This window comes from Urocitellus parryii, chromosome 10 (genome assembly GCF_045843805.1).
Source record: "Urocitellus parryii isolate mUroPar1 chromosome 10, mUroPar1.hap1, whole genome shotgun sequence".
NCBI classification, from domain to species: Eukaryota; Metazoa; Chordata; class Mammalia; order Rodentia; family Sciuridae; genus Urocitellus; species Urocitellus parryii.
The window spans coordinates 78,048,685-78,076,285 of record NC_135540.1 but is presented as its reverse complement, the minus strand read 5'-3'; the positions used below and the strand labels follow the sequence as shown (position 1 = coordinate 78,076,285).

Sequence of the window (27,601 nt, the reverse complement as noted above, 5' to 3'; positions counted from 1 at the left end):
AGTACATTATTACTCTGCTACAATGTTTTTTTTTTCACTTAAATATTAATGCCACTATCTTTTAACATGCTTAATTTTAATCAATAGGATTATTAACTTCTTCATTCAAGACATGAGAATGTTCAAAGAAATTTCAACTAAATTTGGTAGAGAAAACAAAGCTAGCTAATGCCAGCTAAGAAAACTGTGTACAGCTAGATAATCAAAGAAAAAACAGAAACAGGGTGTCAAAAAAAAAAATTTCTAGAACAGTGTGGTCAATATCTGCAGGTAAGCTACCAAGAAGTCAGGTAGGTTAAATATTGGAATTACCATTGAGTTTCGATACCATAATCATCATTTCTCAGGCAAGAGTACAGAACTCAGAATTGGAGTAGGCCAAAGAAATATTCAAAATAAGAAAAAATAAAATAAGCACAAAAAACGGTTTGAGAAATGTTTGAGTATGAAGGGAAGAAAAGAGGTTCAAGGTGACAGGATAGGGATGGAAGGTTGAGACAAATAATACTGGACTTTCAAAATAAGAAATACAATCATGGAAGCATTTGCTTCTATTGATTTACACTAATTTTATGATAATGGAGAATTTTGTTTTTATTCCAGAAAAAAAGCATTACCATATAATTTTTCAATTCCTTTGAACTGAACATAAAGGTCTCTCACTTTGCTGGGCAATGAGTAAAAAGGACCAAGATCATCTGATGAAGACTCAATTGTTTTCTTAGCAACATTAATTTCTTCAGATAGGAGAGTCTCTTTGAGCTGTTTACTCCTAGAAAATATTGGTGTTTGGGCCTTTGCATTTCCAGTCATGGCACTTTTTAGATGATCTTTAATACTTTTTCTCCTACTTGTATCTGAATTACTTCTGACTTTAGAAGAGGATCCATCATTTTGCTGTTGTTGCTTTATGCAATTATGGGACAATTCTTCATTCACAGTATTGGGAAAGGATGAACTCCCATCCCTCTTTTCAGTCAACTGATCACCCAAATCATTTGAAGAGTTCTGCAAATTTTCAAAGTATAAAACCTGAGAAGAAGGCAAATCATACAAAACATCAGTTCCAGGTTCAACAGGGACATCTTCATGCTCAGTCTGGTTCTCCGTGTGCTCATCACTTTTGTATTCAGTAAAGTTGCTTACAGTAGTAACACTGAGTTTGTTTTTTATGCTTTCTGAACAAAAATCTTCAGTGGCAAAGTCTGTAGCATGCTTCCTTTGTTCAGAAAGTTGTATGTATTTCTGTTCCAAATCATCAACTTGAGCTAAAAAGGAGTTTTCAGTAAAGCTATCATAGCCACCAAACATGTCCTCTTCACTGTCATTATGCTGGAAAGAAAACAAAAATACTTACAGGCAATTCCAGATTCATGACTGAAAGAAGTTTCACTACAGAGGAAAAAGGAAAACAAGGCCGGGTAGGGTGGGGGAATTTCATGAAAATCAAAGGAAGATCAATAGAGGAAAGGGCCTAAGGAGTGGGAAGTAAAGAGGGAGTGGGAAAGTGTTGGGAAGTGATATTGGCCAAATCATACTGTTATATTGTGTGCATGTATGAATGTGCAACAACAAATCCCATCTTAAATACAACCAAAATGCATAAATAAAAAATGTGGAATGAAGGCTGGGGTTGTGGCTTAGCAGTACAGTGCTTGCCTACCATGTGTGAGGCTCTGCGTTTGATCCCCAGCACCACATAAAAATAAATAAAATCAAAGTATTGTGTCAAATTACAACTAAAAAATGAATTTTAAAAAATGTGGAATGAAATAAAATTCATTACTAAAGCAAATAATAAAATCTTCAGCCTAGGGCTGTATCAAGTACATAATTATATTTAAGTCCTGTAAGCCACCCTATAAATAGATATGATTATTACCATTTTACAGATGAAAAACATGGAGGCCCAGAGAAGTGCTCCTGGAAGCAACACTGGGCTACTTCTTTGGTTTTTGGTGGTGGGGATTGAACCCATGGCCTGTCACAGGCTCTCTAATGCCCCTAGGATTCTAATGCTTAAACCTTTGCTAAATTGTTAAACAACTGCAAGAATGACAGCCTCTGGGAATTGCATCTCTCCCTTCCAATCCCTGGCTCTGAGGCAGTGACTGGCCTATAACAAAAAGTTGTACCACAATATACTACAGAGAAATTCTGTTGAATTTGGAATTGATACAGAATGCGTGTACACTGACTTGGGGAGCTCTACTGAACAGAAGAGACACTTTGAGACAGCAAGAGTGTAGCGACACAGAATTTGAAGTAAGAAAGTAGTTTCTCAATTTCTTAGGGTCTGATTACTGTTGTAAAATCTAGATAATGTAGCTTGTTTAACACAGTAACTAGGGCGTAATGGGTCTTCAATAAACAGCTTTTATTAGTAAAGTAGGGGCAGTAGGAATTTCGAAGTCTGGGTTTGCGTCTCAGTTCTATGTCACTTAATTGCTGGATGTAAAATTTTTGTATCTACGTTTCATGTCTATATAGAAGTGGGGATAACTGGGCAATACCTCAGTATTGTTACAACAGCAGTAACAAAAATGAGGGAGGAAAGGAAAGGTATTTTATCTAACTGGTTAATTGTCTGCACTTGGGAAGAAACTGCCTCAATTTGGCAGTTTCACGTCCTCTATATCTGGTTTCTCACCCCTGGTGGGCAAGCCAAGTAGGAGGCTCAGGTTTGCATCAGCGCCCCAAAGGTCATAAGGAGGACAAGGCCCTCGGGGGAATTTGAGAGCTGATGGGGCTGTACCTCAACAGGTTGCACGCCCACGGTTTTCCGCCGCCGGCTCCTGGCTACCATCTCCTCCTCCTTTTCTTCCTGCTCATCGCGGGACTGGAGCTGGGCCGCCGAGGGGATGGCAGAAGTGCTTGCTAGGCTAGGGCGGTTCCTTTTGCGGACCGACACCCGCCGGCGGATGCGGGAACAACCTTCCTCCATGACTGGGTCCGAAAACGCTGCCCCGACTTTGTCCACAGTGACTCAGCCGCCAACCTCGAAAGGAGGGCTGAGCGGAGGTGGATACAGGGAGAAAGTGCTGGCGTCTCCATCCACCTTTCGTAAAGACCTTAAACTTATTCCCAGGGCTCTCGGACCGGAACCTGGAAGATAAACTAGACGTCCGCCCTCTCGGTCCAATCGCAAATGTCACTTGATTCTGGCGCGGTGAGGGCGGGATTCAAAACCTGCTGCGCAGGCGCACTAAGAAACCCCCTTTCGCGTTTTTTTCCGCGTTCGCCTACGGAACCTTAGAATGAAGTCCTCGAGTCCACAGGGAAGATTAGCGGAAGGGACCTATTTGGAAGACTTGGAAAAAGGAAAGGAAAAGGAATAACGAGGAACCATGGCAGCTGTGATTGCTTCTTGCGGTACTTTAGGGAAGAAGTTGACACATTGGATAACGGCTACAGTCTGCCTCCCAAATCCCGGAACTCGCTCGGGTAAAGCCTCCATTGTAGCACCATAGCCATTGCTTTGGCCCTATTGGTCGGTGGACTCATCACTGTTAACAAAACGAAGCTGATTTCTAGGCGATAACGTTTTTCTGAAATGGATGGGAATCAGTAATGTCCACGACTGCTGCTTTAGAACTGATGGGGCCGTGAGATGCTAAGTCAACTCCTTAAAAATTTTTGAACATAAAAGGAAAGTGATGGGTGGAATAATTCTGTAAAAAGGGCGCTAGCTCGGTGGTGCAGGCCTGTAATCATTTACTCAGGGAGCTAAGGCAGGAGGATCACAAATAAGTCCAGTCTCCTTAACTTAGCGAGACCTTGGCTTTAAAAAAAAAAAAAGTGGGGATCTAGTCCAGTAGTAGAGAGCCCCAGGGTTCAATCCTCTGTACCGAGGGGAGGGCCCTGCCTAAGATTTTACGTATAAACTTGGGGAGAAAGGAACATTTCCACAGTCCCCCAACAACGAACTTCAGAGGTCTAAGGTCCCAGATCAGAGCGGAATTGTGACATAGGTCCTCGAATCTATAATTTATGCAAGTTTATCTTCGCTATCAATAATTACTCTCTGGAAAGAATCCATTTTTCATTTTCCCTTTGGTATAACAGTGCCTTTCTTTTGTTTCTATATGTATTAGTGTTAAAATCTGTCTATAACTGTGGAATAAAAGAGTAAATGTCAGGAAGACAGCAGGTGAAAGGTTTTATGGAGGAAAATATATGCCCTATCCTCAAAGCCCTGGGAATCACGTTTTATGTCTTATTCTGACCCAAATTTAAAGACTATAAAACCTTTATGTTTTGCCCCTTGATTAGTCTTACCTCTATACATCTTTTTGGTGTGTGTGATACTGGAGGTCAACCCAGGACCTCCCTCAAGCTAGGCAAGCATCCTGTCACTGAAGTACTTGTCCAATCCTTTTGAAATTTTATTTTGCCACAAGGTCCAAGTTGCCCAGACTGGCCTTGAACTTTTGAGTCTCCTGCCGCAGGCTCTATAGTAACTGGGATTACAGACACTCACTGCGCTGAGCTAAAACAAAAATCCTTATTAGCTACTCAGCTAACAAAAGGAACTGCTTATTACTGTTTCTGTTTAATTGCAGTGCTGTGGAGAAGAGGTTGTTCACAATATAAACAGGGAACCAGCAATGAGGACCTGGTAAGAATTTTTTTCTTTATGTTAGTAAAGCACTTTATAACTAATTGGAGTTCAGCTGTAGGATAACATAATATAATTATCATTACTCTGAGTTTGGAACTTATAACTCATTGATTATAGTTTCCTAGGTGAGTTTCGAAAAGAGAGAATTCCTAGACTCTTGTTAGAAGCATAGCTTCTTGCTGTATTTTCTTCCTAAATATTAAACGTAAGATTATGTTATTTGGGAATTTCAAAAGGTAGTTTAGGTGAATAGAATAATTGTGTATAATTGAACAAAGGGATTGTCCTACCTTTATTTCAATCGTTTGGTATTCTGCCTTAATAAATGTGGCATCAAAATTAAAGTTTTACACCAGAACATTTAATAGTTTCCTCTAACCTATATTTTTATTGGGTTTGAAGTACTATCATGGACTTGGGCAGCATAGGTTTCCTTACTACATGCAAAGGTAATTTGTTTGACACTAATCATCCCATACAAAGCACTTAGCCAGTGTTGAGAAGGAATATAGTCTTTATATGTGAGCTGAATATAAATCAGACTAAGAAAGTTTGAGAAATGGGGAAAAAAGAAAAGCACTTATCTATTCCCTCTGTGCATCTATCTTGGTCATTTAATCCACACACCATACTTTAAGAGAATAAAGGAAGTTTACTCCCTTTTTAGGCCATATACCCCACTGAGACTAATGAAAGATATAGATCCTCTCTACAGAAAAAGGGACATGGTCATATTCATTTAAAATTTTGCATACAATTTCAGGGGATTGTAGACTCCAAAAACATTTCTAGATTAAGCACCTCCATACTGGAGACAAAACATTGTGACAGTAGGAGGAAGGCGTAACAGAAGCATCAGAGATAGTAGTGAAGACAGAGAAGTCAAAAAGGCTAACACTAACTTATAGAACAGTTTGGGGCTATAGATAAAGCATAATAAGGGGATGAATAAACTATTTAATGATTATATTAACATAGGAATAGCATGCCATCTATTCTGCTTTAAGTTTATCTTAAAGAAGTTTATTGAATTTAAATTAAAAATGTTTAAACATCTATAATTGGAAAAAAGCATTTGAACATAAAATCACTTTCTTTTTTACCAGACTTGCATTGTTTCTCCTATAAACTCTTTTCTTAAAAAAGTTTATTTTATTCCAGAATCTTCATGAGTTAATTCCTTCTTAAGCCAAATTGACACAAAATAAAGTGCTTGTGCAAAATATGTACACAGGAAGAAATGTACTGAGTGCCTTTGAATGGATTTACATTTGTTAACTTTAATATATTTTTTCAAATCCAGATCACATTATGTCATGAGATTTCTCTTTCTTTATCCTAGCCTGTTCCAATGGAAAATCCTTATAAGGAGCCTCTTAAGAAATGTATCTTGTGTGAGAAACGTGTAGATTATAAAAATGTACAGGTGAGATCTGGTTTTATTCTGATACTTAATTTTTAGATTTTTGCACTTTTGTTATTAATCAGTTTTATAGCAGGTTTTATGTAGAGGCAACTATTTTAGTAACTTCATAATTTCAAATCTGGTTATAATTATATTTGTAAGGTATCTTTATTCAACTTCAATTATTTACTATTATTTTAGCTCAGAATTTCTCTATTTTCTATGCTCCAAAGGTTTGGATAATATAGCTCTTCATAGCAGTGATTCTCATTTGGTAGGTGTAAATACTTTGGAAGAAAGTTCCTCTGGTGAAGCTGAAATTTGTACCTCACTATCCCTGTCACTGCTTCAAATGCTGTGTCTTGTTTACTCTCAGTAAATTAGAAGCGTCAAATTTAGGGGGAGTGAATGGTGCTGGAGTTAAGTGTACTGATGGTAATATAAATTGTAACCGTCGTTGAGGGAAAAAATTATTAGAATACAGTATAGGAGGAAGATTATGCAAAGTGCTAAGAACACTGTCTGGCACCTACAATGTGAACAGTATTTAAGTTAATAGAACATAAGTTGTAGAAAATGGCCCAATGTGTGTACCTCTTGAAGATCCCAGTTCAGTCTGATAATTTATCTTCATGAGTATGTAATAGCTTATAATGATAGATGAAATGTTTTGGTAACTTGTTATAAGCGCAGTATTTTAGAAGGATATCTGTGGTTTATCAATACCACTTTAGCATTGGCTGAATATGCTAATTAATATGTTATTGCTATATATACTTTTTGATATGCTGGATTAGATGTTAACTTTCAGTATTTAGAAAGATGACTTGTTAATATGATAGTATCTCAATTAAAATTTCTCTAAAACTTATTAGATCTTTATGTTACTTGAAAGTCATGTATATGGATTTTTTTTTCCTTGAAATTTACATTCAGGGTTGAATAACCAATGTATTAATATAAATTTTTTTCCATCCACATAAAACTCCAAACACAGCTTCTGTCCCAATTTATTTCTCCGTTTACTGGATGCATTTATGGAAGACATATAACAGGTATTTATTTTTTAATCATAACCATTTAAGTAAGAATTATATCTATCTCTGTCACTTAAGAAAACTGGCAAATTTTTAGATCATGTTATAAATCACTATTAGACCAGATACTACATTGTTAGACCACACTGGATTTAGGTACTTAAGGGAAAACACTCTGTTGTCCTCAGGGTTAACTATACACTGGCCATGTGAAAAACTTGGGCTTAAAAAATTGTACCTTTTGTTGTGAATTATACTTCAGACATTCTAAACTAAAACTTGTTGATCGCAGACTGTCCATAGATAGACTAGATCCAATCTGCCTCTTGTTTTTGTAGTTTTATTTACATAGTGCCACATGGTTGCTTTGTAGTTACAACAGCAGAGTAGAGTAATTGTGAATGGAGACTGTAGTCCCAAAGGCCAAAATATTAATATTCTGGTCCTTTACAGAAAAAAAAAAAAAAGAAAATCTGACCTTTGACTTAAAAGTTGTTATAGTTTGACTACTGGCATTTTTATGAATAAAACAGCACTTTTAAAATTTTTGTAGGTCTTTGTGGGAAGAAACAGAAAGAAATTACAAAAGCTATTAAGAGAGCTCAAATAATGGGTAAGTGTGCCTTGAACAACTGAATTAGTAAAAAGTTTGCTCATTATTTTTTGTGAAGAACTTTAATATCTCTTTACAGGGTTTATGCCAGTTACATACAAGGATCCTGCATATCTCAAAGACCCTAAAGTTTGTAACATCAAATATCGGGAATAAATGATATAACGTTATTAACAATAAACTTATTTTATAATAAATTGACCTCAAACTAACCTTTGCGAAGAAAAGTGTTTCAAGAGATCAGGAGTGAAGCATCTCCTTTATATGACTATTCACAGAATAGGTTGCTTACTTAAAATGTTAATACTCATTAAATGGCATGTACCTTGAATAAAAGTGGTCCTGTCTGATTGTCACTTATATCCCCAGTAGTTCATTCATAAAGTAATGAACCACTAATAGGAATAGGAAATATGGGAGGGATGGCATGTGTTGGAATACTACTTTGGGTCAGATTCTGTGTTACAGATGGGATGACTTTAGGGAAATGGGTGCAGCAAAGTGTAGTTCTTATGTAATGTTTGGATCCCATGAAGTTATAAATGCTTGAAACCATTTTCTAATTACCAAATGTAAGTGTGCCTGGTTAGGAGGGCGGCTCTTCTCTTTGCAGAGATGTACACTGGGCTGTCTCAGAAAGACAAAACATTTATTCCTGGATGAATCTATCCTTAAACTGATAGTATTCTTTACATAAAGGGATGACAAATGCATAAATCTACTGCCAATCATCTTCTCTTACTCCAGTGTTGCAAATAAGGTTCAGACTGATTCTTGTCTTCCTGCTGTGTACAGTACCAGTTATTTAAGTTAAAACAACACTAGAAATCTACACAAGTCATCCTGATTTATGATGTGGATTCATAAACATCCCATAATAATTAATGCATGTTAACACAGAAGATTCAAGTTTCTGTTACTAGATTATATATTTTTTTCTATTTAGTAATGTCTCTAGAAAGCAATAGGAGTACAAAGTTCAAAGTGTATATTCAGTATGATGTCCAGTGGTAAAGCCTTCATGTGATGGAAGACATATAAATACAACTGCACATAAACACTTTTTTTTTTTTGTCCTAGAGATTGAACCCAGGAGTGCTTAACCAGTGAGCCATACCCCCAGCCCTTTTATTATATTTTATTTACAGATAGGGTCTCACTAAGTTTCTTAGGGCCTAAATTGCTCAGGCTGGCTTTGAACTTGCCATTTTCCTGCCTCAGACTCCCAAGCTACTGGGATTACAGGTGTGCACCACTGCCACCGTACCTGTCATGAGTGCTATGTTGCCCTGGATGGCCTCTAACTTCTGTGCACAAGGGACCTTTCTACTCCAGCTTTTAGAGTAGCAAGTACCTAAGATTACACATGTGTACCATCATGTCCAGTTTAATAATATACTTTGTATCACTGCATAAGGACTAAAATCTTAATGACTTACATAAGGGTTAATGACATAAAGATTATATAAATTTTCATATAAACTTTATGCTTCTTCCCATGTTGTGAAAAATAGTCTCTTTCCCATTTCTAAGAGCCATACTAGTTTAAAAGAATGTGCCTTTTTAAGTCCTTTCCCTCAACAGTTGTGAAAGCAAGATGAAAAGTTTTGATTTTACAATAAAGACATCTTGGGCTATGGGTGTAGCTCAGTGGTACAGCACTTGCCTAGTATGTGCAAAGCCCTGGGTTCAATCTCCAGCACCACAAAAATATAAATAAATAAAAGCATCTGATATTTTTGGAAGTACTTTATAAAATAAATGCAGAACTTATCTATGTAGTACTGTAAAAAGGTGAACATAGTAAAAACAAAATACATTATCCATGTATTACTATGAACAGCTGAATATAATAAAAATAATAAACATTTGTCTTTACACTTCGACCAAATAAAAAGTCTTATTTTGGGTTAAAAGGATCAAAATGTGGGAGACAGTGGATATTCACCAGAACCCTTCATTTTCTCAATCTCTTCATCTGTTTCTGTGCCACTGGTTGTGGATGCTTTTTCTTGGTTACTACTATCAGTACCCGTCTTAGATAGTTTGTGTTCTCTCTTTAACAATCGTGATTTCTTCATTTTCCATCTGTCCTCTATGTCTATAGCTTTTCGCTTAGTCGGTGGTGTACTAGCTGGGCTAGCTTCAGGAGTATGGGTATACTCTACCATTAAGGTCAGGTTGTCTACCATATCCAGATGGTGGTTGGTGTTACACCTACTTTTAGAAATATGCCTATTGGTCAAAGAGATAACACAAGAATGAAGAAATTCACTGCCTGGAAAAAAGGTCTGTAAAGCTTGACAAAGCAAAATGTTCTCCTGAGGGTCTTCTTGGACATTCTTCTCTCCTAAACAAAAGAAAACAACAGGATCAACATTTTTTATTCCATAAAAATTCCATGTTCTTTTATAATTAGCTATTTGTCAAGAGTCAAAAAGATTTCAACAATTCTATCAAATTATTCAAAGTGAGAATAATGACATGTATAATCCCAAATTCCTATTTTTATGCCATAATATTCTAGGAGAAAATTAAATTTTAAGTTATATGCTTTAATATCAACAAATACAGCATACCTACTATAGTACTAGTTCCTTTTTTTGGTAAGATTTAAGAGTATTAGTAAAATGACTGCTTTTAATCCCAAAGTGGACATATCCTTCAGTGAGCACAGTTGGTCCATCCATAATTCCAATCAGTGAGAAATGCAAGGAAAGTAGTGATGTGTTAATATTTTACTTACGTGCTGCCTGAATCTGTGCTTGTTGCCTTTTTTTAATTTCTTGTTTTAATCTGTTTACATCCTTTATTAATTTCTCTACTTCTCGTTCACTTTGCTCCACTTTTTTGCATACAGTCTGCAAAATAAAATAATTTAATAGCATAGGTAAAACACCAAATCATGAAATAACAGTCTAGATTCACAAGTAATATAAAACCCTCAATGGTACACTTCCTATAAATTTTATATTAGTTTGCTATTTTCTAGAGGACTTTAATAATAACTCTGTATGGTACTTTATAGGTTGTAAAATGCTTTTCAGATATATTAACTTCTCATTAAGAGATCGATTTATCATACCAAATATTTCCTTGATAATAGAAATAAACTGGAATATTTAATTCACTGATGTAATTTTGAAATGCAAAGTTCCTGCACACATTTAACATTAAGAAACTGACAATTGAAAAAAAGACAAATGACTATTTCCATGTTATGAAAGGAAACTGAAAGTTTTTAATTCTTATTAGACAATACTTTTGAAAAGCAAGTGGCTGTGTATCATCAATTTTAAAAGTATGAATAATTCCACTTCCTGAGATATCTCAATATACAACAAAACTTTATAAAGATCATGTTCATATTATATCAAACTTAATATAACTTCTAATTATAGGCTAAAAGTTAAGCCAGTTTCAGTGGATACTTTTAGGATATCTACCCAGCATGATTCAAATAGTCAAGACCTGGAATCAATGTAAATGTCCACTGACTGATGAATGGATAAAAAAAATGTGGTAATATATACATAATGGAACACTATTCACCCTTAAAAAAAGAATGAGTGGTACACACCTGTATTCTCATCAACCCAGGAGGCTGAGGCAGGAGGACTGCAAGTTCAAAGCAAGCCTGGTCAACTTGGCAAGATCAATAGCAACTCAGTGAGACCCCATCTCAAAATAAACAATTTAAAAAGATTGGAGATGTAGCTCAGTGGTAGAGCACCTGAGTCCAATCCTCAGTACCACCAGAAAAACAAAATAAGTCAGCTTGATTATGTTGTCACCAATGACAAGATTCTTCCTCTTTATTTTTTTCATCCCTAGAACATTTTGAGATAGAGTCTTGCTAAGTTGCTCTGGCTGGTCTAAACTTGTGATTCTTCCCTCAGCCTCCTGAGTTGCTGGAATTATTAGGAATGTATTACCATGCCCAGCTAGTAAGTTGATTTCATAGAAAAGTGATTACCAAGGGCTGGAGTGGTTGTAGGGAAATGGGGACAGAGACATATTGCAAAAAATTATCATAGGCAGGTAGGATGAATAAGATCAAGAAATCTATTGTACAAGGCTGGGGATGTGGCTTTGTGGTAAAGTGCTTGCTTAGCATGCATGAGGCTCTGGATTCAATCCTCAGCACTGCTAAAATGGAAAGAAAGAAAAAGAAATCCATTGTACAACTTTGAGACTATAGTAAATGACAATACATTGTGTGCTTAAAAAATGTGGAGTGAATACTAAGTGTTCTCACCATGAAAATAATAATTATGTGAGGCAATACATTTGTTATTTAGATCAATTTCTCCATTCCACAATGTGTATAAAAACATGTTTTACATGATAAATCTGACAATTTAAAAAGTACATATACTGTATTAAAAATAAAGAATATGTAGCAATATGAAAAATGTTTAATGATATAGGAATTTTTTTTAAACTTACGGAACACATTTTTGTTGCCATGATTGTCAACTACAAAGTGTGTATACATTAGGGGAAAAACTGGAGACTATAGCAAAGTGAAAACAGTTATGTTAAATGATGAGATCTGGGTGTTTCTACTTTCTAAAATTCCTGCTTTTTCCCCCCTCATATTAAAAACAATATGTAATATTAGTGGTATGTAAAGTATACTAACCCTTTTTCTCTTAAATGTGCTCTATTGACAAGTAGGGTATCCACAGACATATATTACTTAGATATCCAATTGGGGGAAGCATAGTTAAGGACATCACCAGCTTTGGATTAGGCTTAAGCCACAGCTGTTTCCAGCCAGTTACTGAGCTAGGTGCTAGAATGGTATGTGCAAATCCATACCTGTAGAACAACTTTGCTCATCAGCCTACCTGAACTTTCTTAGAATGGCACTGTAATCTGAAGTTCTACCTAACCAACTGTAGTCCTATCCACTTCTTTCTCAGATTTTTGCAAAATTGCAGTCTGAAGGCTCTTCTTGATCCCTTTATCTTTCACAGGCTCAATAAATTCTTGTACTTCCATTCCCATATTAATGCTACTTCTCAAAGTACATGATATAATCAGATAGACTGCAATGCTATGATAGTTGCATTGTTACCAAATATTTGCTTCCCTGTTCATCCTGTAAAAGGATTATGTATCCTTGGCCATTGATATGTGATGGCATGGCAGTTTTGAGCTAAATTTTAAGGCTGTTGTGAATTTCCAATCTTCTGGCTTTTTTCTTTTTGACACAAGAACATGTCCCAAATAAGGGCTGCTTCTTCAGCATAGAATCTGGAATGAAGGTGACATCTCCAAAATGAATGGCTATAGCCATAATATAATGTGGATAAGATTAAACTGTTATTCACTACTAAGGTCACAGTCTTTATGACTAGAGTAAAGGAATATAATATAAATCTGAAGTCAGGTTATCCATAAAATATTTCAGTGATCATTTGATATGAACTCTGAAGTGGTCTTTAAGTGTTCGATATTAGTTAACTTACCTTTAATTCTTCTTGTAGTGAAGCATACATTTCATTTATCTTATGTACCTCCTTTAAAGATCCATCTTCTTTAAAAAATTCAGAGCTGTGAAAAATTACAATTTCCTCTGGTAAATATACATAACTTGTGTAAATAGACAAGTAATAGAATGAAACTTGGAGACTATAAAACAGTCTAGTTTTCACCAGGCACGGTGGTGCACGCCTGTAATACCAGTGGCTTGGGAGGCTGAGACAGGAGGATCGAGAGTTCAAAGCCAGCCTCAGCAATGGTGAAGCACTAAGCAACTCATTGAGACCCTGTTTCTAAATCAAATTTACAAAATAGGGCTGGGGTTGTAGCTCAGTGGCTGAGTGCCCTTGGTTTCAATTCCTGGTACCCCTCCTTCCCTGCCCAAACAGTCTAGTTTTCTTGAGTAATATATTCATTTTATCAGTTTTCCTTTCATTTTTATTCTTCTGTTTGTGTAATAAACCTAATTTCAAAAAATAAGTAAGAGTAGGATTAGTGGAAAAACAGTTCAGGAATCTTACCTGTGTGTTTTTACTGCTCTTCTAAAACCAGTGGACATACAGGAACCTGAAACAGTTTTATAACCCAGCTGTTCAGACATGCCCAGATTGGCAACCACTAAAGGAACCCTATAAAACAGTCTGATGAAATAAAATTTTATAAGTTTAAAATATAAAGAGAAAAAATAGCATGTATACATCACAATAGATTACTTTACCTCCACAAGATTAAACAGCGCCCGCTGCCCCCCCCCCCATTCCTTACTGTTTACCAAGATAGAATTTACTTATTTGAGCAACACAAAGCAACCTGTTTTTAAAAGCTGTGAAATGAATATGGTATAAGAAAATCTTGTGAAATAAATAGTATTCGTCTTGGCCACTTAGCAATATCCTGTCTCAAAAAAAAAAAAAAAAAAAAAACAGGACCTGGGTGTGGTGGTGTACACCTATAATCCCAGCAGTTTGGAAGCTGAGGTAGGAGGATTTCAGGTTTGAAGCCAGCCTCAAAAACTTAGTGAGGTTCTAAGCAACCTAGTGAGACCTTGCCTCAAAATAAAAAAAAAAATAAAAAGGGCTGGGGAATGTGGCTCAGTTGGTTAAGTGCCCTTGGCTTTAATCCCTGGTACCAAAAACAAACAAACAAAAATCAAAATGGTTAAGGATGTACATTAGTGATAGCACCCCTAGACTCAATCTCTTTAATATCCTAGTACCACCACAAAAAGAAGAAAGAAAATTTGGCTGGGGATATAGCCTGCTATAGAGTGCTTGCTTAGCATGCATGAAGCCATGGGTTCAAACTCCAGCATTGCAATTTAAAAAAGTGTGGGTGGGTCGGGCAGTATGAGTTGAGCATCCCTTATCCAAAATATAAAATCCCTATATGAAACCTTCCACAAGGGAAATTCTATACTTCCCCTCAGGTCCCACTCAAAACACAGGGGCAATAAAAATACTGTATAAAATCATCTTCAGACTATTATAAGGTATAAATGAATTTTGTGTTTAGACTTCAGTCTCATTTCCTAGATATCTGCAAATATTTCAAAATCTGATACATGTTTAGTCCAATGTGGTCCCAAGCATTTCAGATAACCTTACGGTATTAAGTCTGAGATTTATCCTATCTTCCATGAACAATAAATTTTATCTTAATTGGTACTCTTTAACCTAATTCTTATGTTCAATGCAAATGTTTATAGAATGAAGGGGAGTTCCTGTTAGACTCGTTTTGGTAGACCATCAAAAACTACCTTGCTTCTTTGAAGAAGGTTACAAAAAAGCTGCACAAGTACCCAGGCTTAAGTTCTACATGATATCCTAATTAACCAATATCTACAACAATTATTTTTCTACCTCACATAGTAAATAACAGCAATTCATCATTCTGCACTTAGTTTCTGATTTCCTTATTTGACTTTCATTGTCTCATCTGTAATTAACAGATGGGTAAGATCACTTCAGAGAGTTGTTGTGACGATGTAATACAACACTGTATGAAAACTTTATAAATTGCCAAAGTACTATAAAAATATTAGTTTTTTTTCCCTATTAGCTTAAAATAGCCAATGACCAACTAACATTTACCCTTTTTTTTTTTTTTAAAGAGAGAGTGAGAGAGGAGAGAGAGAGAGAGAGAGAGAGAATTTTTAATATTTATTTTTTAGTTCTCGGCGGACACAACATCTTTGTTGGTATGTGGTGCTGAGGATCGAACCCGGGCCGCACGCATGCCAGGCGAGCGCGCTACCGCTTGAGCCACATCCCCAGCCCCATTTACCCTTTTTGAGGTTTATATAAAGCATGTTCCAGCCGATGAGTAGAACAGCTTTCCGTTATTATACTTGGTGTTAACAGCAGAAAAACAAGTTCTTGGCTTGAAAGATGCTTCTGTAAGTTTTTGTGAAGCAGTCTCTCTCTAAATGTCATGATCTGATCTGAATGTCGACGGAATTTGTACCAACCTACCACAGTCTGAAAAAAAATAACAGAAAAAAATTAAATACATATCTTAATGATTATAATTATTATTGCCTGTCTTAATATAATTTAGCAATAAAACTGAGTCGTATAATGGACTTTGTTTTTTCGATACTAGTGTTTTAACCCAGGGCTTCGTACATGGTAGGCAAGTGTTCTACCACTGAGCTACATGTCCCCAGTCCTTTTAGTTTTAAGACATGGTCTTGCTAAGTTGCCCCAAATTGGCCTCACTTGTGATCTTCCTACCTCAGTCTCCCTAGTAGCTGGAATAATAGGCATGCACCACCTTGCCAGGCTTTTAAAAAGACTTTCTTAATAGTAAGATTTGAGTCACAGATAAACAAAGAATTCACTTGGTTATATGATTTACCTTTGCAAAGTATGAAAACTGTCTTATAGTTTATTTTCTATTCAGTTAAAAGGCCACAATTTTGATCAATGTAGATTAAAGGGAAAAAATAATTCTTCACTTACTCTAGTCTATTTAGGGCATGTGCTATATTGCAATCTATTTTTTTTTTAATTTTCTTTTAGTTGTCAATGGATCTTTATTTTAAAATAATTTATTTATTTATATGTGGTGCTGAGGATGGAACCCAGGGTCTCACACATGCCAGGCAAGTGCTTTACCACTGAGCCACAACCCCAGGCCTGTGCAATCTTAATCTTTAGTAAATACACATGAAAAATATTAATGCCATTGTTTCACTTAATGGATAGTCACTCCCCTCAAAACAGTTAGTTATCTATATTGAATATTTAGTTTATTAAATAAGCTTAGTTGATTCCTTAGCTTCTATCTGAAATTTAAACGGGAATGATTATCACATAGCCCCAAAAGTTAAATTCAAGATGACTGAGTCGAGTTTTATAAACGTAACATGCTAAACAAATGTGTTGTTAGTATCACTAAGTCATTTTTTAATCAGAAAAATAATTGATTTACTGAAAACTTAGTAATCGGAACAAAGAGAAAAAATAATCACCATGATTCATAGAAATCTGTGACAGCTTCAACAACTAAATTTGACATTTGTACTTTTAAACTGAAATTAAAATTGCTTCTGTTTTTTTAAACCTAAAACATTTTTGCAGGGACATTTTTTTAAATACTCAAATGTAACTGTGAAAAAAGCCCAAGCATTTTCAACTAAGGATGCTTTTTGAATGATACTTCTGTTTTTCCTCTCCAGTCAAAGATACAAACTTTAAGGGGGAAAATTATTAACTTGAGAAATTTTTGCATTGGGGAAAAATAATCCATTTTGACTGTCTAACAACTTTTAACTGAACCTGAAGCAAGCTGTGGAGAATTCAAATTAAGTGCTCTATAGGAAGTTGTCCCTGTGGTATAAAAATAGTTAACTGCAAAGCTAGGTGTACTGGCAAGTGCCTGAAGTCACAGCTACTTGGGAGGCTGAGTCTGGAGGATCACTTGAGCCCAAGGATTTGAGACCAACCTGGGAAACACAGCAAGACCCTGTACCCTGTATTTAAAAAAAAAAAAAAAAAAAAAGGAACCACAGCTAAATAAAATAACAGAAATGGATTAAGTCCTAGAATAAATCATACTGGGATAGGGAAATATAGAAGAGAAGAAATCAGTATTAAGTGTTAATTAGAGTAGTCAAGGGAAGGATGGGAACAAGATAAATACTTTTAACTATTAGTTTTGTATTCAAAGCAACTTCTCTGAATTTTTGGGAAGAGCAAGCCTTTTCTTATCTGCTTTACTGGATACTGTGAAGACAAATATTGCTTAAAATTTGTGTCAAAATACTGTTTTCAAGAGCTGAAAATAATGCATATAATACCAAAAATAAAAGGTAAACCATGAATACCTTTTTGACACTTGAAAATATTTTCTTCAGTGCATGCTCATTTACTTCACCTGAAGAATTATAAAAGCTGTAAAAGTCACAAAGATATTTCAAGTAAGGTAGAAGTTGGATACTTTTATTAACTTTTTAAATTTTAGTTACTCTTAACTCAAACTACCCAACCAAAATCAATACCTACTTGCCTGTCAGATGGAAGTCCTAAAGTAAATAGTAGAGAAAATTCACAAATTAACAGACTTAAAATGATAGAAACATGAGGTCCAGAAGCAGTGAAAAGAAAAGGAGTGGAGAAACTTTCAAGAGATAAGTTTGCACATCATATATTTTATTAACCTAAAACGAAACAAACTATCCATTAAATATAGGTATTAGACAGTTCATATAGCCAGTTCACAATTAATTTGGTTTTACTTATTAATTTTTTTACAGTTATTGATATGTATGAAAGAATGCATACTGAGTATTGAAGCACATTAACAAAAGAACAATTTATTGCTGATTTCAATTATTGTTTTAGGACATGGTTGGGTTTTTGGGAGAGGTGGGGGAAAGGAATAGATTTTGGTTAAGTTCAGTGGTCTTTATTATGTAATTGGACTGTCCAAGATGAAGGAAGAATCAGAAGATAATCCTAAATTTAGGATTCTAAAACATTTGCTTCTGACTTTCTTTCCCTTCCTATGAGATCGCAAATTATTTCCTTCCTTTTAGCATTGAGATCAACAATATTTTCTATGATGATAAAATGTTATACAAAATCCTATATAAATAATATTAATTACAACAGGCTTTTATTGGGCACTTCCAAAGCATTCACTGAAAATGTTCAGTTACAGAAAGCTGAAAAAAAAGTAACTTAATAGGCAATATGTTTTTAAAAGAATTGAAAATTTTCCCATTAAAAACATTTTAAGTCAGGCACGGTGGTGCACGCCTGTAATCCCAGTGGCTTGGGAGGCTGAGGCAGAAGGATCATGAGTTCAATGCCAGCCTCAGCAAAACTGAGGCACTAAGCAACTCAGTGAGACCCTGTCTCTAAATAAAATACAAAATAGGGTTCTAGATGTGGCTTAATGGTTGAGTGCCCCTGAGTTCAGTTCCTAGTACCAAAAAACAAACAACAACTCCCTCACACCAAAAACAAACAAACAAAAAAACTATTTTAATAAGCCAGATAGTGTGGCACATGCCTATAATCCCAGCAATACAGGAAGCTGAAGCAGGAGCTCACAAGTTCAAGGCCAGCCTGACATCTTAGGGAGACTTGGTCTCTAGAAATAAAAAGGGCTGGGGATGTAGCTCAGTGGTAGAACACTTGTCTAGCATGCACAAACCCTGGGTTTCATCCCCAGGAATGAAAAAAAAAAAAAAGAAGAAGAAGAAGAAGAAGAAATAACCCTGTTCCTGCTTCTTTTAGTTTTTACTCTACAATTAATAGTTCTTTGGCCTTCATTAAACTGTGAACTTTTTATGCCTCTTTGTTTTTAAATGAAAATGACATGTATAAAATCTTTTGAGGAACAAATATTTCAAATGGCTCTCCTATGTACCCGTCCCTTAATTTTGTTAGCTGCAAAAAGGTTCAGGCATTACTGGATTAGATGGTTTCTTCAGCTCAGTTGGTCTGATGATAATAGAGCTGCCAAATGAAACTGAATTACTTTTTTACTCTCTCTCTTTACTGGTCCATTGGGTTCCTTAAAGAAGTCCTTTCTCATTTAATCAACAGATATTTTGAATGTCAATTGTACATTAAAGCACTTCATAAGGTAATTTTTTTCTGGTATATCAGGTTTTTTTTTTTTTTTTCTCTCCTGTGGTGCTGGGGATTGAACCCAGGGCATTGTGCATGTGAGGCAAGCATTCTACCAACTGAGCTATATCCCTATCTCTGGTACGTCGGTTTTTAAGATCACACTTAGCCCCTTTTTCTGCCACACCCCTGGCATAGATCTTTCTTACTTTAGCCATGAACTCTATTGTAAATTTTACACATTCTTAGAGATGTGTATGTAGACAGTGTAACTATACAATAATAATGCTTCTTCTCATGTAGTTTAAGTAAATCATAAAGCTACTACATTAAAATTATGGTTACATGTGTTTTCTTTGTGAAAGTTCATTTATTTTCTATTTTTCCGTGAAAATTATACAAGTTTTTTTTAAAAAAAATACAGTATATTAGAGTTAATGGTTCTATTATTATCTGTAGGACTAAAAGCACAAGCTTTCACCCTAAAGCAACAGGAAACAGGTTAGATAAATAATATAACACTAAAAAATATCAATGAGGAAACAGTTGCTAAAATTAACTAGAATCAAAGGGTTAAAAAGAAAGTCTGCCATCAATTTACAAGAACATGCCAGTGAGTGAGCTTATAATATGCAATGAAGTTGCAAAAAGGTGACTGGTTGTGAGATGGAAAAGCAATTGTCAAGGTAAACTGGTACTTGCAAGAGGCAGCAGAGACCAGCTAAAGTCAGTAATATAATAGAGAAAGAACTATAAACAGGGTTGACAATGCACAAGTGAATTTTCAGGTATTAACACAACAGCAACAAAACCTTCATAGTATAATTGGTAACTAAAATACTACATTAGTTTTAAAACTTATTTCACTTGCAGAGAATTAACTTTCGCATGTATGGTTTACTTGCTCTTACTAGTACTATTACTCACCTAAAAAGCCGGTAGCATGGAATATATTTCTGAATGTCTAGGGGGAAAAAGGGATGAATAAATGGGTTGTATAATGAGGGAAATCCAAATTACATTAATACTTGGACTGAAACTCAGCAAGATATGATACTCTTAGCACAATTATACCGAATTTTTGGTTATGATTAATTAAATAATCACTTCCAAGCATTTACTTCATGCCAGGAAGTACTTTAGTATTATCTCATTTAATCTTCACAACTCAGATGCCATCATTCTTTCCCTTTCAAAAATGATGGAATAGGCTGAGCATGGTGGTGCACACCTGTATTCCCAGCAACTGTGGAGGCTGAGGTAAGAGGATTGCAAATCAACCAGCCTCAGCAACTTATTGACATATTGTCTCAAAATTAAAAAGTGGGGGTGGAACTGGGGAGGTATAGTGGTAAAACTAGGTTTTACCACTCCTAGGTTCAATCCCCAGGACCAAAAAAAAAGAAAGAGAGAGATGAAGTGGTTCCCCAAGCCAGTGATAGAGCCAAAATTCAAACCTAGAGTTTCCCTGGGAACCACAATGCCATATTCCCTCAAATGATGATTTAATAAATACAGTACAAAATATAAGTTGAAAATTGCAATATTTTCATTGTGTACTAAAAAGGTTATGCTCTAAATTTACCCAACTGTTAGAAATATCTGTCAAATAGAAATATCTTGTTTTAAGTAGTTATTTCATAAAACTTTTGTCTGTGTTAGCTACAAACTAAAGAAAACAAAAACATATGCTAATATCTTTTAAGAGGCAAATTTTATTCTGTCAATAGCAATGTTAAACTAAGAAAGAAAAGTGTAAAAATGATGAACATCTTATGACCAGTGTGAGGCAGTAATTTGTCTATCTTGGATTTTCATCTATTCTCCATCTGTGTTAAAGTAATCTTTTAAAATAATTTGACCAAATACCTTAAAGCTTAGCAAAGTACCTGTGTACACAGTGTAGTTGGTCAAGAAATGTTTGCTTAATTAAATTTTTCTAAATGTGTTAGATTCTTTGGGTGGCATGCTAATTCCAGTTAGGGGAAAAATGCTCTAAATCTTGCTTTTAAAGCTCCAAGTGTCTGACTAGCAAAAATAAAAAATTCAACAAAGTTAAATTACAGACTGCTTGGGCTGGTGGTGTAGCTCAGTGGGAAGTGTATACTTAGTATGCCTAAGGTTCAATCCCCAGCACCAAACCAAACAAAATAACAACCTGTATAAACATGTGTATAGCACATGACAAAAGGCCATTATTAAAATGTTATACAAATCAATTAAAGTAACATAGCCAGTAGAAATAGAGTCAAAGAATAGAACAGGTCTGTGCTTTTCAAAGGCTAAAAAAAAAAAAAAAGTAAAAACCAGGAATATTTAACTTCTTTTGTACTCAAGAAATACAAATTAACAGTAGCTCAGCGCTCTAGGTTTTGTGTTCTATGTCCAGCAACACCAAAAAAAAAAAAAAAAAAAAAAAGCAAACTACTTTTTAAAAAATTTATCAGATTGGGGCTGGAGTTATGGCTCAGTAGTAGAGCGCTTGCCTAGAATGTGTAAGGCACTAGGTTTGATTCTCAGCATCACATATAAATAAACAAAATAAAGTTCCATTGACAACTAAAAAATATTTCTAAAAAAAGTACCTTAACTCTAAAAAAAAAAATTTATCAAATTGGCAAAGATTAAAAGAACTTATAATTATATTTCATGTTGGCCTGAATATGGAGACACAGGCATTATAGACTGCGGAGGAGTCTAAAATGCAGTAAATTTTCCAAAGTACTATTAGCTAGTCTACCTATATGAATTTGGTTTTCAGAGAGACAAGGGCACAAAGATATATAAAATATTCACTGTAATATTGTATTAATAAACAGAAACTTATTCATAGTAGTTAAAAGTTATGCTGTGTCCACACAATGGGATAGTTATAACCATTAGGAAGAATGAAAAGTTATATACAAGGCAAATTATATCAGCTTGCCAAGCAGTCCCAGTTGAAGTAGGAGGATGACTAGAGTCCAGTAAGTTGAGGCCAGCCTAGGCACCAGAGCAAAATCCTCATGCCATTAAAAAAAAAAAAAAAGTTTTTTACCCTGTAACAGCATAATAATATCTAGGAATTGATAATAAAGTCAAATGTTTATGTACAAGAATATTCATTGTAGTGTAATCTATAATAAAAAATGGAAATAGCTGATTATAATTTATTTAAAGTTCTGCTTAAATCACAGAAAGGTCATAGTGGAATATATTGCAGTTATGAAAAATGATATTATAGAGATATCAGTCATGACAAAATGTGTAATGATGTCAAACCTGTTATAAAGTACAATACTATTTTGTTTTAAAAAAAGAAATATATATCCTACTAGGCACAGTGGCACATGCCTGTAATCCTAGCAGCTCAGGAGGCTGACGCAAGATGATCACAAGTTCAAAGCCAGCCTTAGCAACTCATGGAGGCCCTAACTAAGTAACTTAGTAAAAGAAAAAAATGTACACACACACACACCCACACACATCTCCTTATTAAAAACTGTATATGTTAGGTAATCAGAAGACTTCCTATATATTTTAAAGCTACCTTATCTTTTTTTTTCCTTTAAGAAACAGCAGCTGTTTCCTCTTAGTTTCCCTGCAGCAATTTTATTTGCTTCCTATATTTCACATTGTTTCAGTCCATGGCCATAATTTTAATTGAAAATGAGTGCAATGTATTTTAAAAATTCTGCTTTTAAAAATCAGTGTATTTTTTTAACAATTTAAAAGTAATAACTTATGCTGATCCCTTTCATCATAAACTATCAAAAATAGAAGTATGTAACTCACCAATTGTATAAACAACTTCAACATCATCCATTTGGGAGTCAGTAATGCTATTCTTGGCTTCACCTTTCACTTCCCCAAGGAGAAAACCTTCCTATAAAAGAAAAAGAAGCAGAATTTGGAATACATTGATAGAATTACAGTCCAGTCTCTTAAATAATTCATATTTCCCAGTATTTTACAGTGTATACATGTGTGTGCTACTAGGGGACACATAAAAACCTAAGGTGCTTCCAGTTTAATTGGAAAACATGACCAGTTAAATAAGAATTAGAAGAAAAAAATGAGAAGAGATTATAAACAGCACTGTGATTTTATAAAGGGGAAAGAGATTAACATAGACGAAAATAACTGGAGAAGGCCCAGTGGAAGAGGTGAGAATGAAGTTGATAATTTGTGTAGGCAGAGCTTGAAGCACTTAGCACACCTGAAAGCATAAAAGGCTTAAAGCCAAAAATAAGCACACACTAGTAGAACAGTTTGCCTTGAAACAAAGGCAAACTTAAGTGGAGCCAATAATAAAACATCCCCTATGACTAGCCAGGGATTCTGGATTTAACAAATGCTTCTAGGAGTCAGTGGAGGTTTCTAAACTATGACACAATCAAAGTGTTTTCAGATTTAAAATTGTACAAAATGGGGAAGAGTGTACAAAATATGAAAGATTAAAGATTTTGGAATTCAATTTGAGTCTGCTTTCTAAAAGGGGTCCTGTAGGCCTGATTCGTTGTGAAACTACAGGTATATCCTCACAGCAGTGAATTTGTCCTGGTTCAGAGTATTCGGATATTCCTTTAGGTGCATTTAAAGACCAAGTGTGGCCAGGCAGAGTGACCCAGCAGCTCTGGAGGGTAAGGTTAAATTCAGGTCAGCCTCAGCAACTTAACTTGAGACACCCTCTCAAAAAATAAAAAGGGCTAGGGGATGTTGCACAGTAGTAAACCACCCCTCAGTTGAAACCCCAGTACCAAAAATAGACCTAGTGTGCTTGGTAATGAAATTTCACCTTTTTAAAAACTGGTTAATAATACGTAATAATAATAATACCCCCCCCCCATTTCATCAAAGGATAAAAAGCGCTAAAGGAATGTTTCTACAATGTTTTCACTTGAATCAAGGTGAAAAAAAACCAGAACTGTACACTCCAGTGTTTTGACTTTGGTACTTCAGAAACAAAAACTAAGAAACGTGCAGCAAGGATAATTTAAGTCTATCTTTTAAAAACCACCATTTAAAGAATTTAGTTAAAAGATCTGAGAAACCGCTGACAAGAAGGTACCGTAATTTACAAGAATTTTACTGTGACTTGTTCATTTAATAAATTTTTAGAAAATAGGCACTATATTTTTAAAAACTTCGCTTTTTAATTTCATCCAGTGGTTTTGAAGCTAGGCAAAACGTTTAAATGTTTAATATTTGGGGGAAATTTGTGGTTAAGTTATAACCAAAAGTATCAGAAAAGTAAATAGAAGCCTTATAATTTTAAGAAACTTGATGGCACGTGCAAACAAATCAGGTATCTGATACATCAAATTAAGGGTTTTTTTTCATTCACTAGGATTTGCCGAAAAACAGACACTGGATGCAACACCTATATTTACTCCTTCACCTTCCTACCATAGGAGCTGCCCGGCATGAAAAAGTCCACGGTTGTCATTGCAATCGATCACGGGTAGTCGGGCGAAACGGAAAGTTAACCTGCTGCCTCCCCAGCGGTAGCGGAGCACGAGATGAACTTTCTATCCGTTCGCGCCCAAGTTTGGCCAGGAAAAAGGGAGACCGATGAATGAGACTGGGGCGTGTGGGGCATTCGGGCCGGGGAAGGGGAGCAGGGGTTAGGCCTGGGAGGGCTACTCTTGGGAAAGGCTCGTCGGGCAGGAGGCACCTCCTGGACCGCGAGGGAAGAGGCGGCCCGGCGGCGTAGGGAGAGTCCCCGGGCGGGGATCGGCCGCGGCGCGGTGAGGGAGGGAGGCTGCGCGCCCGGCTCACCGTGTCCGAGTCGGTGTTGAGGTGCTGGAAGGAGAGCGCGCCGAGCACAAAGCCGGAGAGCACCGCCGACGTGCTCTCGCCCTCCATACCGCCGCCGCCGTCGCAGCGCTACCGAGACGACCCGCGCGGGGGGCGGGGCGCGGACCCGGACGCGGCTCGGCGGCGAGGGCGGGGCTGAAGTGGAGGCGGGGCCGGGAGCCCGGGCTAGGGCTTCCCTGCATTCTGCGGAGGGAGGCGCGCCCCCTGTTGGCGAGGCGGCTGTTGCGGGGTGCTTCCTTGGTTTATACTGTCAACCTCGCGCAGCTGTGGGCTCTGCAGGGATACCCCTGCAGAGAGCGGGAGCAGGTTTCAGGGGCCAGGTGCTGCAGAGCGACACGTGGAATATATGCAAAATCATGAAAATGAACAATGTCGACAGGGTCAAGAGAAATGATGGTTACAAGAATAAGAATTTCTTAGCAGCATTATAATAGCACACCTTTGTAGTTTTCAAACTGCATTACACTGCCCTTCACCTATTGAAACTCCTAGAATACTAACAGCCATTTCTGGGATTGTTGGTTCTAGAATGTTCCAATGATTTCATATGGAGTTGTCCGTATGTTTGGTGTGGTTCTTCGGTTTATTTGCTTGCTGGTTTGATAAGCATGATCATACTGTGCTGGATCATTTGATTAAATATTAAAGTGGGTGGGAAGACCCGGGCTTGAAAAATATATTTTACACACCCATGTTTATATATATAGATACGAAAATTATGTTTTTTTAATGACTGAAACCTGGCAAAATATAGGACTACTGGGTTGAATTAGTATTGCACATTTCTGGGGTTTGTTGTGCTACAGCCATGTTTAGCTGAGTAACACTGAGTGGTTATATATTCCATAAAATTAAATTTTGTGCCTCTGTTTCAACAGAATCACAGTTGATAGAAAAAAAATATTTTTCTACATTTGTGTTTCGTGGGCACTAATGTTTTAAAGGATTAAAAAATAAAATAAAACCTATTACAAGGTATGGAATAAGTCCCCCAAAATATGGTAAAATGATGTTTTTGTTTTTTCAGTACTGGGGATTGAACTCAAGGCCTTGCACATACTAGGCAGCGCTCTACCATTGAGCTAGATCCTAGAGCCTTTTTAATTTTTTAAAATTTTGGGACAGGGTCTCACTAAATTGCCTAGGTGGCCTCAAAATTGTGATCCTCTTGCCCCAGCTTCCCTACTTGCTGGAATTACCAGTGTACATAGTTAAAAGATCTTTGACAAGAGTACCAAGACCATTCAATGGGGGAAAGGATAGTCTTTTCAACAAATGTTAAAAAAAAAAAAGTTAGATCTTTACCTTACATTGTATACAATAGCTCAAAGTAGATCAAAGATCTACATGCAAGAGCTAAAATTGCAAAGTTCTTAGAAGAAAATATAGGGAAAAAAATCTCCATGGGCTGGGGATGTGGCTCAAGCAGTAGCGTGCTCGCCTCGCATGCGTGCAGCCCGGGTTCGATCCTCAACACTACATACAAACAAAGATGTTGTGTCCACCAAAACTAAAAAATAAAATGTTAAAATTCTCTCCCTCTCTCTCTCTCTTAAAAAAAAAAATCTCCATGACATTGGATTTGGCAATGACTTCTTGAATATGATATCAATGGCATAGATGATGAAAGAAGAAATGGACAAGGAGTTCATCAACAAAATGGAAATCTTTTGTATATCAAAGTATACTATGGAGGGAGTGAGATGTTACACATGCCTGTGGTCTTAGTGACTTGGGAGGCTAAGGCAGGGGGCTTGCAAGTTTGGAGGCCAGCCAAGGCAACTTAGAGAAACCCTGTATCAAAACAAAAATAAACAGGGGGCTAAGGATATAGCTTAGTTGATAGAGTGCTTGCTTTGCATGTACAAGGCCCTGGGTTCAATTCCTAGCATCACACAAAAATATTAATTAAAATAAATAAATAAAAAGGGCTGGAGGTGTAGATCAGTGTTAAGGAGTACCTGTTAAATCTCCCCAGTAGTGAGTGAGAGAGAGAGAGAGAGAGAGAGAGAGAGAGAGAGAGAAAGTCAACCCATAGAATAAGATAAAATATTTGAAAATCATATATCTGATAAGAGATTAATATCTAAAATATACATAAAGAACTACAACTAAAGAAAAAAACAACCTACCAGCTGGGTGTGGTGCTGGGTGTTGTGGTGGTACACTCCTGTAATCTCAGCAACTGAGGAGACTGAGTTCAGGAGGATCAGAATTTCAAAACCCAGCCACAGCAACTTAGTGAGACCTCAAGCAACTTAGCAAAACCCTGTCTCAAAAAATAAAAAAGGACTGGGGATGTAGCTCAATGGTAAGGCACCCCCGAGTTTAACATCCAGTATCAAACGAAAACAAAAACAACCATTAAACTTGAAATAATGGGTCACAAAATCAACCAAAGATCAAAACTGAGTAATATCCTGAAAAGCCTTATCAAATTGGCTGTCTTATCTTCCCTTCATGGGTCTTACAGATAAAAACATTAAATTAATTATCAAGAAAATGGGGAAAACCAGAAGAGAGAATGTAGATATACCAGTAGGGTGAAAATGCTTA

At 36.2% G+C, this 27,601-nt stretch overlaps 3 protein-coding genes across 10 annotated transcripts in view; 1 reads left to right on the top strand and 2 right to left on the bottom strand.

Annotated features, from left to right (window-relative positions):
- Helq (helicase, POLQ like) overlaps positions 1-3,148 on the bottom strand; it is a 47,095-nt gene extending 43,947 nt beyond the window's left edge. For all 4 annotated transcript variants that reach the window (XM_077803612.1, XM_026411938.2, XM_077803613.1 and 1 more), the window contains exons 1-2: positions 2,756-3,148; positions 618-1,332 (exon numbers count right to left, since the gene is read on the bottom strand). In XM_077803612.1, coding sequence (XP_077659738.1) covers positions 618-1,332; positions 2,756-2,944 — 904 coding nt within the window. In that variant the 5' untranslated portion in view covers positions 2,945-3,148. The remainder of the gene's footprint in view (positions 1-617; positions 1,333-2,755) is intronic.
- Positions 3,149-3,267: 119 nt separating this feature from the next.
- On the top strand, positions 3,268-7,888 carry Mrps18c (mitochondrial ribosomal protein S18C). 2 transcript variants are annotated; one of them, XM_026411942.1, is made up of 6 exons: positions 3,277-3,444; positions 4,563-4,618; positions 5,964-6,047; positions 7,024-7,081; positions 7,617-7,676; positions 7,756-7,888. In XM_026411942.1, exons 1-6 carry the CDS (start codon positions 3,348-3,350, stop codon positions 7,830-7,832), a joined length of 432 nt encoding a protein of 143 aa, XP_026267727.1. In that variant the 5' UTR covers positions 3,277-3,347; the 3' UTR covers positions 7,833-7,888. The 2 variants fall into 2 exon arrangements, with proteins under 2 accessions (XP_026267728.1, XP_026267727.1); XM_026411943.1 differs by lacking the exons at positions 7,024-7,081; positions 7,756-7,888 and having other exon boundaries at positions 3,268-3,444; positions 7,617-7,673.
- Positions 7,889-8,120: 232 nt separating this feature from the next.
- On the bottom strand, positions 8,121-25,110 carry Abraxas1 (abraxas 1, BRCA1 A complex subunit). Of its 4 annotated transcripts, XM_026411935.2 has the most exons (9): positions 25,007-25,110; positions 23,021-23,111; positions 20,174-20,210; positions 17,494-17,560; positions 15,450-15,643; positions 13,688-13,807; positions 13,154-13,238; positions 10,423-10,537; positions 8,121-10,026 (listed from the first exon to the last, which is right to left on the bottom strand). In XM_026411935.2, exons 1-9 carry the CDS (start codon positions 25,091-25,093, stop codon positions 9,596-9,598), a joined length of 1,227 nt encoding a protein of 408 aa, XP_026267720.1. In that variant the 5' UTR covers positions 25,094-25,110; the 3' UTR covers positions 8,121-9,595. The 4 variants fall into 4 exon arrangements, with proteins under 4 accessions (XP_026267720.1, XP_077659740.1, XP_026267721.1 ...); XM_077803614.1 differs by lacking the exons at positions 23,021-23,111; positions 25,007-25,110 and adding an exon at positions 17,672-17,691; XM_026411936.2 differs by lacking the exons at positions 17,494-17,560; positions 20,174-20,210 and having other exon boundaries at positions 25,007-25,092.
- Positions 25,111-27,601: the final 2,491 nt, after the last annotated feature.